This window comes from Lynx rufus, unplaced genomic scaffold (genome assembly GCF_022079265.1).
Source record: "Lynx rufus isolate CCGP_SWC_20201006 ecotype Redwood Valley unplaced genomic scaffold, mLynRuf1.p SCAF_8, whole genome shotgun sequence".
NCBI lineage: Eukaryota > Metazoa > Chordata > Mammalia > Carnivora > Felidae > Lynx > Lynx rufus.
In genome coordinates this window covers 45,290,158-45,305,083 of record NW_025814896.1, presented here as the reverse complement: position 1 = coordinate 45,305,083, position 14,926 = coordinate 45,290,158, and the positions used below count along the sequence as shown (strand labels likewise).

At 42.5% G+C, this 14,926-nt stretch overlaps 1 protein-coding gene across 1 annotated transcript in view; it reads right to left on the bottom strand.

The window, feature by feature from the left end:
* CFAP61 (cilia and flagella associated protein 61) overlaps positions 1-14,926 on the bottom strand; it is a 270,944-nt gene that overhangs the window by 87,030 nt on the left and 168,988 nt on the right. The window contains exons 18-19 of the mRNA XM_047067515.1: positions 10,901-10,999; positions 4,624-4,792 (exon numbers count right to left, since the gene is read on the bottom strand). Coding sequence (XP_046923471.1) covers positions 4,624-4,792; positions 10,901-10,999 — 268 coding nt within the window. The remainder of the gene's footprint in view (positions 1-4,623; positions 4,793-10,900; positions 11,000-14,926) is intronic.

The following is a 14,926-nucleotide window of genomic DNA, read 5'->3' as shown; positions in this document are numbered from 1 at the left end:
GAATTCCTATTTCTCCCTGGCCACCTCTCCCTATTTTCGAATAACTTGGTTCTTGATTAGATTTAGATGAAGTTTCAGTGTTACCTACTTTGCATTTATTCTCAGACTTATAAGCTTTTGAATTGTTTGGTGCTTGCCACTTACCTTTTTAGACTATCATAAAGTTCTAAATTTTCCTTTCTGCCTTAGTTATTCAGAATACACACTAAAGAACACAGAAGATCATTCTTCTGAGGCCTCACAGACAAAACAACAGCTTTTTGCTGTCTTCAAATAGGAGAGACGTGGGTGCACATATACTTACTGAACTGCCATATTTTCTTCAAAATTCTGTGTGGCTAGTTTCATGTTTTTATGCCATTTTGTCCTAGAAGGGGAATTTTGGGTGCTTGTCTTATTTTTGTTCTTGAGGGGTGGTGGTGGTGGTGGTGGTGATCTGTTGTTTTTCTCTTGAAATGTGTTCATATTTTTCCCCATCATTGTTGAAGAACTAAAATTTCATCAGAATATAACTAGCTGAGTAAATTTTTCTTTGATTTTGCCTGGAATGGGCTCAACTGGACAATATGGTATTTAGGTAAGGAAAATTCTCTTCTAGCATGTCTCTGTGGTATCTATTCCATTCATCACAGCCTCTTCTTTGGAAAAACCAGTGATCTATATGTTGCCTCCGTGTTGCTCACACCTTCTCGTGTCTTGAGCCAAATGTATCCTTTACCCTTTGCCCTTTGCCCTCTGCCCTCCAGGGGAGCTTTGCGCTTTGTTTTCAGCATCAAACATTGTTCAGTAGCAGTTCTCTCTCTTGACAGGGGTTGGATTTCAATCCTTTCTTACCCATCTATCTTTTCATCTAATTCTGTAGCCTACTCAGCTCAGCTTTTGCTCTTCTGATGGCTTCAGCTCCCATTTCAGAGTCTGGCTGATCAAACTGTACTGAAGACGAATAGTTTTCTGCAGTGTGTGTGTGCATGCATGCATGTGTGTGCGTGTGTGTGTGTGACTCCTGGAATATTGTCAAGAGTATGTTCTTTCTCTGATTTTTCCAGATGTTGTTCCCTTTCCCTTACCCTATGTTATCCTTTTGTTTCAGGTGCCTTTTGCTAAGCAACAAACTCACACCAAAACTAAGTGGTTCAAACAACCACCATTTTATTACTTTTCATGATTTCATGGGCCAGAAATTTGGGTAGGGTTTGGCTGGGAAATTCCTTTATTCCATGTGTTAGCAACAGAAGTCACTTGGTGATATTTAGCTGGTGGAGCATCCAAGATGGCTTCACTCATGTGTCTGGTGCTTTGTCAGGGATGGCTGGAAGGCTGGGTTCACCCGAAACTGCCAACTGGAGAACCCAGGTGTGGCATGTCCAATCACAGGGTGAGTATCTGGACTTATTTGGCCTTTCAGGGCTCCAGGAGCCACTGTTCTCACAAACAAGGAGACACTGCCTGGCCCCTGACCCAGCCCCAGAAGTCACACCACATCACTTCCCTTGTATTGTATCTGTCAAGATAGTCACAAGTCTGCCCAGATTCAAGGGGAAGAAATGCAGACCCCATCTCTTGGCATGTTATTTTCCCCTTTAATCATCCCCAAGCACAGTGAGGTCTCTTCATGATAACTGCTGATCTATGACATTGGGGAGGTCTTACGTCCGAAGAGGCAAAGTGGTGTATGTAGCTCTTTTCAGCTGTTTACAGCAGGCTCTCACCTGCAGCTGCACCGTTCTAGATGCCAGGCTCTTATTTACCCCACCAAGGATGTAATTAGCCTCTGTGAAGACCACATCATATTGCTGACCACATCAAGCTCAATATAACTAACATCCCCAACTTACTCTCTCACCTGGTGGGATGTTCTTGCCCCACCTGCTGGCTTCTAGTGAGCATCACCCCTTTAAGAGTCCCTGCAAGTGGACACATTTTTACTCTTTGTCTTGTTGAGAAGACCCAAAACCAGGCATGGGGAGGTGGTCTCTCCATGGCTCTCCATGCGCCATGGAGAGTTGCCCAGGACCTCGGTTGTAAGCTATCCCAGAACTTGTCAATGGGCACCAGCATGTGCCCACCAACGAAAGAACCCAATTATAGATAGGGTGGGGAAGGGAGTTAGTTAGAAGGTACTGAATATGATTCGTCTTCCAAAATGGAAAGGTCATAGATAATGTCAGGAGTTGACAGACCAAAGATAAAACGTCTATAAACACATTATTTGGAGTTCTGGGGGTAATCACTGAGGAACTAACAACAGAAATGCCTCAAAGTAGTTATCCCTAGAGAGAGAGGACTTGGAAGGAGAGACCAGCCTGCCTCACACGCAGTCCCAAGACACAATTTAATCTTTTACCCTGTGCATGGATTTTATGATGAAAAATTAAATGATAAGTATTTGGATATCAAAAATATTGCATAATATTTTAGAATGACACATGCCACTTAAAGTTCTATTTAGAGGTTCAAGTTTGTAATGATATTTTATAACAGTTATCTTCTTGCTTTGGAGTTAAGCTTTATTTTCATCATTTCAATTTATTTCTAAATCACAAAATTGGGACAAAACAACAAGAGAGTTAAAGAGAAGGAAACAGGAAAATAAAAAAGAACTGGAAGCCCTCCACAGTGAATTCAGCAGCCTTTTTTTTGTATCACTCTATGTACCTTTAATTTTTACGTCCTTCTGGAAAAATTAAATCGGAACTCCCTTTATCACTTCTTCATTTCATTTTTCCCATTGTAAAAAGGGCAAGAGCTTAACGTGCCACAGACTAAAGCTGTAGGGGCAGCTGGACACACATGGGCAGAAGCCCGAGTCTCTGGACAGCTGGCCAGGTCTTCCACTCACATTTTCCAAAGTCCACGGTCCCAGGCAGCAGCTGGAACTCGGTGGGGCAGGTGAGGGGGGCAGGCAAGCTTGAGGGGTGCATAATGTTTTCTTCTGATTTAATGTTTAAAAAGAGGAATACTTAAGTATCAAAATAAAGTATTCCTCCAGTTTGCGTTTATCCTTTAGCCAGAAAAAAAAAAAAATCCTTTTCTACACTGTGAGAACTGGATGTCTTTAATAGCAGCAGTAGTAGTGGTGGTCATAGGAGGAGGAGGAGCAGGATGAAAAGAATAAAAGCAATTACTCAGAGGATGATCCATATTCAATGTGGCCTGCTCACTAGCAGCACCAGCCTCACCCTGAAGCTTGTTAAAACTGCAGCATATCAGCAGCCCCCATCCCCTGATCAGAAACTGCATTTTAATGAGATGCACAGGGGCTGTGTGTGCACATTATGGTTTAAGAAGTGCTACTCTAAGGTACAGATTAGAGATTCTAGGTCAAGAAACTTCAAGTCCTGGTTCTCAGCCTTAGCTTAGAACCATCTAGAGCTTTAAAAAATGCTGATCGCTGGGCTCCACCCCAGAATAATTAAAGCACAGCTTCTGGGGCTGAGGTCTAGGCATGGGTATATTTCAAGTGTCCCAGGTGACATCAATGTGTGGCCAAGGCTTGGAACATTGAGTGATGCTGGGAGTTGCTCAGCTGTCTGTCCCCCACCACGTGCTGCCTCCTCCTGGCTGGGCTCTATAAAGAAAACCTACACATACTTCCCCTTGTCAAATCCACAATCATTCACAAAATGTCCTAAGACAGTACCAGATAAAACATGGCAGTGCCTGGGGTGGGGGTGGATTACTCCATACTTGTCAGAAACAAACCCACCGTGGGAAGGCTTATCCAGGTTCCTGGGAGAAAATGTAATTAAAAGATCCCATCTGTGAGGGCACCTGTGTGGCTCAGTTGGTTAAGCATCCGACTTTGGCTCAGGTCATGATCTCGTGGTTTGTGGGTTCGAGCCCTGTGCCAGACTCGCTGCTGTCAACGCAGAGCCCACTTCAGATCCTCTGTCCCCCTCTCTGCCCCTCCCCTGCTTGTGCTCCCTCAAAAATAATTTTAAAAAACATTAAAAAAAAGACACCATCTTTGAGTTACAAAGTAAATTGCTTTTCATTAAAGAAATGTCCTATTTTTGTGAACTACATCAAATGCTAATGCTTGTTGCAAAGAATGAATATTAAAATTTGCTTCCCTAAGACATTGAACAGCTTCAGTTGTATCCAGCAATGCTTTCCTCAAATGTGGTTTGAGAATTTAATCCAAATGGAAAGCACGGTCACTGGGTAGTCAATCAGTCACATTTCCTAGTTTTATAACTGAGAGACAAAATAAAATAAGGGTTGACAGAAGGTGCGCATGTTTCAAATACTTTTGCATGAGCCCGTCACCACCGCCAAATGTTAGCCTCTTGAGGCATAAATTAATTTACCACAAATGCATGCCGGGTTGTGTCTGGATTCTGCTCTGGTGAGCAGTAAGTGTTAGACTTTTGGACAACAGCTTAAAGAATGACATTTCTCCTACTTGCTGTGATTTTTACCCTTGAGCAGAATGTTTTTCTTGGAATGGATTTCCAGGAGGGGTTTCGGACACAATTCTGGTCATGTGTGCAGGCCTTGCGGGCACTTTTATGAATAGAGTGGCAGCTGTCCTGGTAGGAAGGCATGCTCTTAACCCCTAGAACGTGTGCCCCAGTAAACGCATTAACCATCAATCACTAAGATCTCCGTGTGCGGCCTCACCTGGTACTGCTGTCCGGTGCAGAGGATGAGGTGGTCATAGAGCACGATTTCCTCTTTGGAAACTACCACATGCTTGGCTACTCGGTCTATGGCAGTCATTCTACCAACCACCACATTGACCCAGGAGCACAGTGACATCAACGCATAATCTTTATCATTAAAACAGTGGCTGCAAAGAGAGAGGCTCCGTCAGTGACATTTGAGCAGCTGACAGTGGGCATTAATTAGACATCTGGTGAGCTGGTTCAAGTCCCCTCGTGGGCCAAGTCTGTGCTCTTGATGTGACTTTACTAGGACCGTGGCTAGATACTGGATTTTTCATTATGAGACAGTCACAAACTGACATCTTCCCATTAAAGCTAAATCGTTCCAGCTGGCATAGGCCAGTCCACAACAGGGAGGGTGACTGTGTGTGTGTGCGCGTGTGTCTCTGTGAAATCATTAACGTACACTCTTTCTTCTGCTTCTATTTCATGGTGGGTGTAAACTTACTTTAGCTGTTGAGTTATCATATTGACCACAGACTGAAAGGGAAAGAGGAAGAAGAAAGTGACATTGTGGAGGATTCCCAAAGGCAGGGGTCAAGGTCCTGAATATTGAGACCCCTTCATATTTGCTAATGTTTACAGTAAATGACTCATTCTTAAAATTAGTGTATGGATTCAGGCCAAAACAACTACACATTTTATTTAGAGAAGATGTCAATTAGGGAGTTAGGTTTGCAGTGAGTACAGTCCCTGGAGACTTTTGGGATTTGCTCTAGAGGGCAAAGGTGATTTACGGGGAACTAGTAGTTCTGCAAACAGTGGGTCCAAGGTGGACAGGTTTTCTTTTCTAGGTTCCATTTGAGTTTGAGCACTCTAGTGTGAGAAAAGTGGAGTTTTGGTAGATTTGGGTTTAAAGAGTTCTCTGAGGATGGTTTCCAGAATTTTCTGAAAGCTCTGACCTCATGTACGTGACCTTTTAATGATCCTGTTCTGAAGACCCAGAGTGTAGGGTGGCAGAACAGTACGTGTTTCATTAAAAAAATTTTTTTTTAATGTTTATTTTTGAGAGAGATAGAGAGAGACCGAGTACAAGTGAGGGAGGGGCAGAGAGAGAGGGAGACACAGAGTCCAAAGCAGGCTCCAGGCTCCACACTGTCAGCGCAGAGCCCAATGAAGGGCTCGAACTCACAAACCATGAGATCATGACCTGAGCTGAAACCGTATGCTCAACAGACTGAGCCACCCAGGCACCCCAGTATGTGTTTCACTTAAATCAAGGCTTAACTGAGTCATGGTGTATGTCCCAGTGCGACTGGACCCTGGGGACTCTGCATGACCTTTCAATAGTTCAGTTTCTTCACCTCTGAACAGGAGGTGACTGGCTTGTTCATTGTACAGGACAAATCTGAGAAGGTAAAAGATGCTGTTTTGTCAGTTGCGATGTATACATGAAGGGTATTATTCTAAATAATATTAATGATGCGTAATCCTGTTTACCCTCCTTGGACGCCAACGGGATTGTGAAGTGGTAACGGGAGAACATTTTTTCTTTTTGATCCATGCATGAGTCTGCTCTCACCACACAAAAGGAATTCTCATAATGGATGTGCATTAGACCCTGTTACAAGGGCCTGTGAAAGAGAAGGGAGCTCTGAGTTTTGTATCTCTCCATGAAACAACATTTAAAAACAAGAACGTTTCTTTTTAATAAGAAAAGAAAATCAGGGGCTGTCCTGTCCCCGCAATATAACAGAGAATGGGATGAAATTCTCTTAAAAAAAATCATTTTGGTAGTTTAACAGGAACACATGAAACTCTGTTGATTTCACACATTCATGAGAGACCCACAGAGGACTGCCCTTATTTGCTACACAGTCTCTGCATAATAGGAAGTACACTGTCAGCCGTCCAAGATGAGGAAAAATTAAATATAGTTAGTGCACAGGGATTAGTCTTATGAGGGTTTGCTCAAAGATAAAAGTTCTCAGGGGAAATCTGGGGAAGGTTAAGACTGTTATTTTTAATGACAGCAGGACAGTAGTGTTTATAATGTCAGAATGCATATTTCAGAGTTAAAATCTGAAGTTCTGTCCAGTGGAAATGGCACATGGAACATGGTATTTTGGGGAACCTTTGGAAACATTGGAATATGTGGGGTTCTTGCTTTTATAGTCTGTTATTACATTGAATGATAATAGTCCGTTTAAAGTATCACTGTGTAGGTGATTACAATCCATTCTGGATCTGCTTTACCCATCAGGTAGGTGAAATTAGACATTGGAGACTTATGGTGATACGTTCCCAAAATTGTTTCCTAAGCAGAGGTAATGAGCATTAGGATTCTAACATGGCAGGGACTGCCTCATGGCTTGGTGACAAGAGAAATATCTCCACTAGAGTTCTCTGTAAAAGAGAGAAAGAACCAAAGAGGAAATATCAATAAAACTTCATGTCTCTCTCTCTCTCTCTCTTTAATGCTTATTTATTTTTGAGAGAGAGAGAGAGAGAGAGTAGGAGAGGGGCAGAGAGAGGGAGACACAGAATCTGAAGCATGCTCCAGGCTCTGAGCTATCAGCACAGAGCCCAACGTGGGGCTCGAACTCACAAGCTGTGAGATCATGACCTGAGCTAAAGTTGGACGCTTAACCAACTGAGCCACCCAGGCACCCCAAAACTTCATGTTTCTGAAGTCTCAAGTGAGCTTGACCCTGACTCAAAAATAAAGTGAAAATTTGTCTTCACAGAACATTCTGGAAGCAGGTAATAAGGAGGAGGAAAAAGCAGAAATGCAGGATGGGGAAATTTCTAGAAGGGAACATATGTGTAAAGTGGCCAGCTTGCCCCCAACACCCAGTGGTCAGAAGATTTAGCCCAAAGCTCTAGGTGCAAAATTACAAGCAAACTCCAGGGAGGCAATTACAAGCAGGATAGATCCATGCACTTCATGGAATCAGAACCCTTCAGAACTGGAAAAAAACTTGGAGGCTTTCATAAAGGATTTATTGTGACACTCTCTGAAGAAGGAGCATCACAATTAACATTCACTATTCAGGGCTGATTGTCCAATTAGTGGATTTCTCCTGCTTCCTGTTTCTCCTTTCCACCCACTGCCTTCCTCTCTGCTGTATCCTGGCATGTCATTAGCACCTCTACAAGACACTGGACTGGGAAGGGTGAGGACACACAAAATGGCTATTCAAAAATTAGTAACAGCAATAATCAAAACACTGGTTACGGCAAAGTTCGAAGTTTGTATTTAGAATGAGGAATTTAAATTACAAAATTTATGGATGTCAATGCAATAGTTATTCTTAAACTCCATGACAGGGGTGCTTAAGCAGCCGACTTTGGCTCAGGTCATGATCTCGTGGTTTGTGAGTTCAAGCCCCTAGTCAGGCTCTGTGCTGACAGCTCAGAGCCTGGAGCCTGCTTCTGATTCTATGTCTCCCTCTCTCTGCTCCTCCCCTGCTCACACTCTCTCTTTCTCTCTCTCTTTCTCTCAAAAATAAATAAACATTAAAAAATTTTTTAAACTCCATGACAGAGATAATTTCCTTTATTGAGGTAGGAGGACCTTTTGAAAGGCAACATCCTGTTTGTGCTTCAATTTCTGGTTTCTAAGAATTACGGTAACATGCAGTTACTCACCCAGAGGCATCTGGCTGTCTTGTTTAGTCCCCATCTATGTAACCTGATTGAGAGGGCTTTTGCAGGTGCCTTTAGATGCAACCTGCATCCACTTGACATTATTTATTGAGCACCTACTATGTGCCAAGCACTGTCCCAGATGTCAGGGACACATTGGTTAACAAAAAAATGCCTGCCCTTGTAGAGTTTACATTGTAGGTTAAGGATTCAGAATATGAAAAATAAAAGCAATTTTGAAAGGAAAATTAGATAATATTTAGAAGAATTTCAGTAGCAAGAAAAAAATAGAGCAGAGGAAGGACTGCAGTGTGTTGGGAGTGTTAGTTGCAAATGAATGGGTGGCCAGGGTAGGTATCATTGAAAAGTTAACATTTAAACAAAGACTTTGAAAAAGAAAAGCAAAAACTCCAAGGTGGAGACCTGCCAGCTGTGTTTCACGAACAAAGAGGAGACTGTAGTGGTTACATTGGGGAGAACAAGGGCAAAAATGGTCAAAGATGAAGTCAGAGAAGTAAGCAGACAGGGATGGATTGTAGGTGGGAACATTCTAGAAGTTTCTATGAAGATGGAAATGTTCTGCAGCTGTGCTGTCTCATATGGAAGCTACTGGCCACATGTAGCTATCTGATCACTTCAAACATGGCTAATGTAATTGAGAGGCAGAATTTTTAATCTCATTTAACTTTACTGAAGTTCAATTTAAATAGTCCTGTGTGGCTAGTAGCCACCACATTGGTCAGTACAGTTCCAGGCTGTTCGGTAGTTGACATGATCTGATTCAAATTTTTGTGGCATTGCTCTGCTTTTGTGTTGAGAATGTGGAGAGGCGAGGACAGAAGCGGGGTCACCAGGTAACTTCCCATCTAGCCACATGCAGATCCCAGGCAGTCACACCAGCACAAAGTCATTTGCTAGCTCTTCTCTCCTGTAGCCTACCTAACATGGGGGTTGACTGAAATCTGTATCAAGCTGACTGAATTAAGTTCCTTGTGAGATGTTAATCAATAAGATCAACATTTCCTGGGAATCACCTAATTTAGAAGAAGGGCAATGAGAAAAAGAGACACACATGTGTTGATCCTCTAGCCCGTATCAGAACTTGCTGTTATAGTAATTTTAACAAAAAACTCCAGCAAGGCTGGCTTATCATCTGCTTTTCACAGTCAAAAACTCCACTCAGAGACATAAAATCCCTTTTGTAATAGGGGAAATCCACCTGAATCTCAATCTGCATCCATCTGGCTAAAAACCCATGACTTTTTTACTGTCCTGATGATATCCTTAAAAAAAAAAAAAAAAAAAAAAAAAAAAAAAAGAAGTTCACAGTCTCATAAATAAAAGTATTAGGTCAAAATGAGCCTTGTTCTGCTTGCAAGGAAGCTGCTGTTTTTTCTCACTGTTTGAAGATCTCTTCATCATGGATTCTAGGACGAACACCCTGAGAAGGAACAATTTCCTTCCTCCTTGTTGGAAAAATTGGGACATTGTTTCTAGAGGCAGGGAGCCTAATAATTCTTGTACCCATGCTTTGCTACAGGAAATTATAATTAATGGAAGCTGTGTGATAATGAAATGGCATTTTCTAGAACAGATGTTGACAAATAGTGATTCTACTGGGATGCAACCAATGAAGCTTGCCCAGACTGGCAAGAAGTTCGTAGTATGATCAGCCCCTCATGACAAAGGCCCAGGGGGTAGGGGTGAGAGACCCACACCCCAGTGAAATGCCCTGCCTTTATCTCCCAACTCTGAACCTGGAGGGAGTCCCCTGGTCTGAAGCAAATACAGTCACCAAGCTCCCCTGTGCCGTAGTGACACTCTGAAGTCAAGTGCAGGAGGTGGCTGTGTTAGTAGGCTCCATCCCAGCTGTTTAGAAGAGGGCAGACATCTTCTCACAAATACAAAATGGCAGCCCAACTCTTCATTCCCTCATTAACAAGTTTGTACTTGTATCTTCTTTATTATTATTATTTTTTAATGTTTATTTATTTTAGAGAGAGAGAGAGCACAAGCTGGGGCAGAGGCCGAGAGAATGAGGGAGACACAGAATCTGAAGCAGGCTCCAGGCTCTGAGCTGTCTGCACAGAGCCCGATGCAGGGCTTGAACTCACAAACTGCAAGATCATGACCTGAGCTGAAGTCGAATGCTTAACTGACTGAGCCACCCAGATGCCCCTGTACTTGTATCTTCTAAGTGAGTCTGAACCGCGAAAGAAAAGTCTGCCACCCTTCCCTTGCCAGTCTGAAATCTACAGCTGACCCTTGAACAACACAGGTTTGAACTGTGTGGCTCCACTTACACATGGACTTTTTTCAATATATACAGTACAGGACTGTAAACGTATTTTCTCTTCCTTGTGCCTTTCTTAATAACATTTTCTTTTCTCTAGGTAACATACAAAACATGTGTTAATTGACTGTTTATGTTATTGGTGAGGCTTCTGGATAACAATAGGCTACTATTACTGGTTAAGATTTAGGGGAGTCAACAGCCACATGCAGATTTTGGAATGCATGGGGGTCAGAGCTCCTAAACTCCCCACCCTACCCTGTGTTGCTCAAGGGTCAACTGTATTTTGCATAGAAATGCACCCAAATGAGGACATTTGGCCTCAGAATGAAAAATCAAATGGAATTCTTACTCGCTTGCTAAAAACTTCCTTTGTTCAGTGCCCAGAAGCCTTTTTCCAGGAAGTCCATGGGTTGAAATCAGGGTGAGATTACTAAACTTCAGGTGAGAGCTGAGGAGAGAGAAGAAAACACACAAAAAAGGAGGTAAAGCTCGACTTGGTGAAGGTTTATTTATAATTCAATTTAACCTTACCTTATGTATCATCCAATTGCTGAACTTTTCTTTTCAGCAACTCTTTTTGCACAAACTTTCCAACAGAACTGACCATGTCAATGAAAGGAGGGAGATGGCTCTGGAGCCTCTAACTGCAGAAACGTCCAGAAGCCACAACACCAGCATGGCAGACACTATTTCATTTTTTTTTTTAATTGCCTCTCAGGGGGCACCTGGGTTGAGCACCCAACTCCTGATTTTGGCTCAGGTCATGATCCCAGGATCTTGGGATGGAGCCCCGCATCGACATTCCAGGGCCCGAAGCATGTTCATAGGCATCATCATAGGGATTAGTGTTAAAGATAGTTTGTGCTGGAAGTCGGGGGCAGGGTTTTATTATCCTCATTTCATACAGACAAAAATCCAGCTTGGAAACAGGTAATTTGTTCACAGCTGAAGCTCATGGGCAGCAGAGCTGGAAGTGAGAGCCATCTCTCTTCTGACCCCCAGCAGTGCCCTCTGCACTCACCTCACTGCCCTCTAACCAAGTCCTGTGAGTGACATTAAGTAGGACACCCAGGAGCATAAGCAGAGGCTGCTGAAGAACGGATGTGCTTAAGACTCACTCCATCTTTTCCCTTAAGCATTAAAATACTCCTGCGGCAAATTTGCCCTTCAGCTAAAGTCAGCAAAATTTTATGGGTGAGTTGATCTTTTCATAGGATGGTGAGAAAGATATTTTTCTCTAAAATCTCTTCTGAGTTTACACCTCCCCTTCAAGCAACCAAATGCCAAAAAAGAAACCTTCACCAAGTTCGAGGAAAACACCTGCCCTCCTTTCCCATGAGGAAACTGGAAATTTTCCAAATGTGGAAATGCTATCAATTTACTGACAATCTGTTAAGTACCACTACAAGCAGGAGACTTTCGGTAATGGCATGGGCCGGCAATGTAATAAATTCAACTGCACCTGACATTTAAAAACAGCTAAATATTATGAAAGGTTGTGCTCTAGGGTCTCGAAGGATGCATGTCATTTAAGAATGAATATTCTTATCTGATACAAAGAAAACCCAGCACATCTTCTCCTCTAATCATAAGAATAAAATTTTTGAATATGTTCAAATAACATAAAGGTCACAATTAACCCCAGCTACTTAGGGCTCCCAGTCTGCAAATGCACACTGATGACAGGTCTTTAATTTATTTACATTTAATGGAAAGTGCAAAATGCAGCTAATAATACATGTTGATGCTCACATGAAGTTAGAATTTATTTTGGCTTTGGTGCCTATGTGATGGAAATGTGGTTTATGTTATACTAATAATAGTTATACATGGGCATTTTTATAGCTCTCTGTGAACAGGCGGCTTAGTAATTATCCAGCTATATCTTTTACTACAAAAACAATCCCTTTGGCACTGAATAATTTGAATGATCTAACAACATGGATCAAATGACTTCTAAATTGCCAAATTGCCACACTATAATATACTGAATTATGCAATTGTGCAATTAAAGACTTCTCCAAAAGCTGTTGAGTGGGGGGCATTTTCTGGATTTTTATCTGTAAGGGCACCAAACTTTCTACTCCTTTTCTTTAGCCTTAGCCAAATTCCTTATGCACTCTTCACGGTGGCTACTCTGGTCCTTTATCCAATCTTCAAGGTCACTAATTTAACCTTTATTGTTCTCCCTCCCATCCCCTTTCCTCACTCTCAAGTTAGTACATCTCTCACACCATAAAGAAAACAAAGACAAGCCACCAGGCCTCCCCCCGCCTCCCCGTTTCCCTTATAACCTCCAGAAACATCTATAAGAGCGTTCTTCCATTCCCTCTAATTCAAAAGACAGGTTCTCTCCATTAACCCTGTCTTCTCTTCATGTTCCTCTATCTTTCCTATTTTTTCAAGTAGGCTTCACACCCAGTATGGAGCCCAATGCAGGGCTTAAACTCATGACCCAGCGATCAAGACCTGAGCTGAGATCAAGAGTTGGACACCTAACCAACTGAGTCACCCAGGGCACCCTCTCCCTATTTCTATGCCAGCAAATTGTCCTTACAACACTACTTATAAACCTGGAAGTAACCAGTTTATTTGCTGATAGGGTGGAGCCATATAGTCAACAGGGGCCATGGCCTTGCTTATCTGCTACTCTAAGGGGGCTTCCATTCTCAATGTCTCCTCAGGCCCAAGGTGGCTCCTGGAGCTCCAGCCATCATATCCCATATCCACATTACAGGCAGAAGGAAGGAGGAATGGGTGGAAAAGGCTGTCCATTAAGAAGAGACTAAAATCCCATGTGACTTTTCTGCTTACATTGCCAGAACTCAGGGACACAGCCACATGTAGCAGAAAGAGCCTGGAAAATATGGTTTTTCAAAGAGAAATACAGTGTGTTTTTTTTTTTAAAGAACCATATTGCCCAATGTTCTGTTACCAAGGACAAAGTGCAGAATAAATACTGGGAACCTACTAGAAATCTCTACTCATACTGACTCATGGAGGAAGGCTAGGTGGGCTTGGAGGAGGAAATAGGTGGCTGACACCATGTGGTTCAAATGAGAAAAGGCAGATGTATGTGTAGGGTTCTGGGAACTGAAAGGGGAAGGGGGAGTCATCCAGGAGCTAGCAATGGTCGGATGCCATTACTGATGTGAATGGAAGAAATGGTGACAGCTGGGGCCAGGAAGGAGGCCCTACCCAAAAGCTGCAGCCATAGAACATGCTGTCTGGGGCAACATTATCTTCAGGTTCTCTCTTATTATTGCTTTTCTCACCAGCTCCTCCTCCTTTGCCCATCTCTCTGCTCACAAGCTTCTCAGTTTTCGTGTCTATCTCCCTGGGTGATGTTATCTACCACCATGACTTCATCTTACGTATTTGCATGAAAGCTTCCTTCTGAGCTCAAAACCCAATTTCCAAGGGCCTATCAGTCCTAATGTGGCTGCTTCACAAGTATCCCCAAATCAGTATGTAGTCCCATTCCATTGCTCCTTTATTTTAGTCAAAGGCATGATCAACTAACCACCTCTCAAGTTAGGAATCTGAGAGCCAACTTCAGACTCCCACCCTCTTTCTCACTTTCCACAACTGGTCACCACGTCCAGCCTCTTTTAAAGTTTATTTATTTATTTTGAGGGAGAGAGATAGCAAATGGGGAAGGGGCAGAGAGAGAGAGACGGAAAGACAGAGAGAGAGAGAGAGAGAGAGAGAGAGAGAGAGAGAGAGAGAATCCCAAGCAGGCTCCACGTCACCAGCACAAAGCTCAATCCCATGAACCTCGAGATCATGACCTGAACTGAAGTCAGACACTTAACCAACTGAGCCACCCAGGGGACCCGAAAACCTCTTTTTAAATTAAATCCAATCTCAATCGTTCCTAGTTTTAAGTTTCCATGTTTGCTCACCACTTTGATAGTAGCAGAGCAGAGTGGCTAAGACTATGGGCTCAAGAGTCAGATAGCCTCAGTTGGATGCCAGCCTCTAGTATACTAGGTTTCTGACCTTGGGTGAGTGGCAAGTTATTTAACCTCTCTGTGCTTCAGTGTCCTAGTCTGTAAAATGGGAATAACAGAACCTAATGCCTTATAGGGGTGCTGTGGGATTAAATGACGGTATCTGTAAAAATGTTTAGAATATTGCCTGCTACATAAAACATTTTAAATGAATAACTATTTAATTAAAGTGATTTAAGATATTAAGTCCAAATTCATGAGCACGGTATATAAGGCCTTTGTATTGGGGACTAAACTAACCTCATTAAACTTCTTGCTATTCAGTGAAGGTTCCCTCTTTCATGCCTTTCTATGAATGTGTCCACTTTTTCCTCCAACCTTGTGTTTTTTTAATTTAATTTTTAATCTGATTCAGAAACATC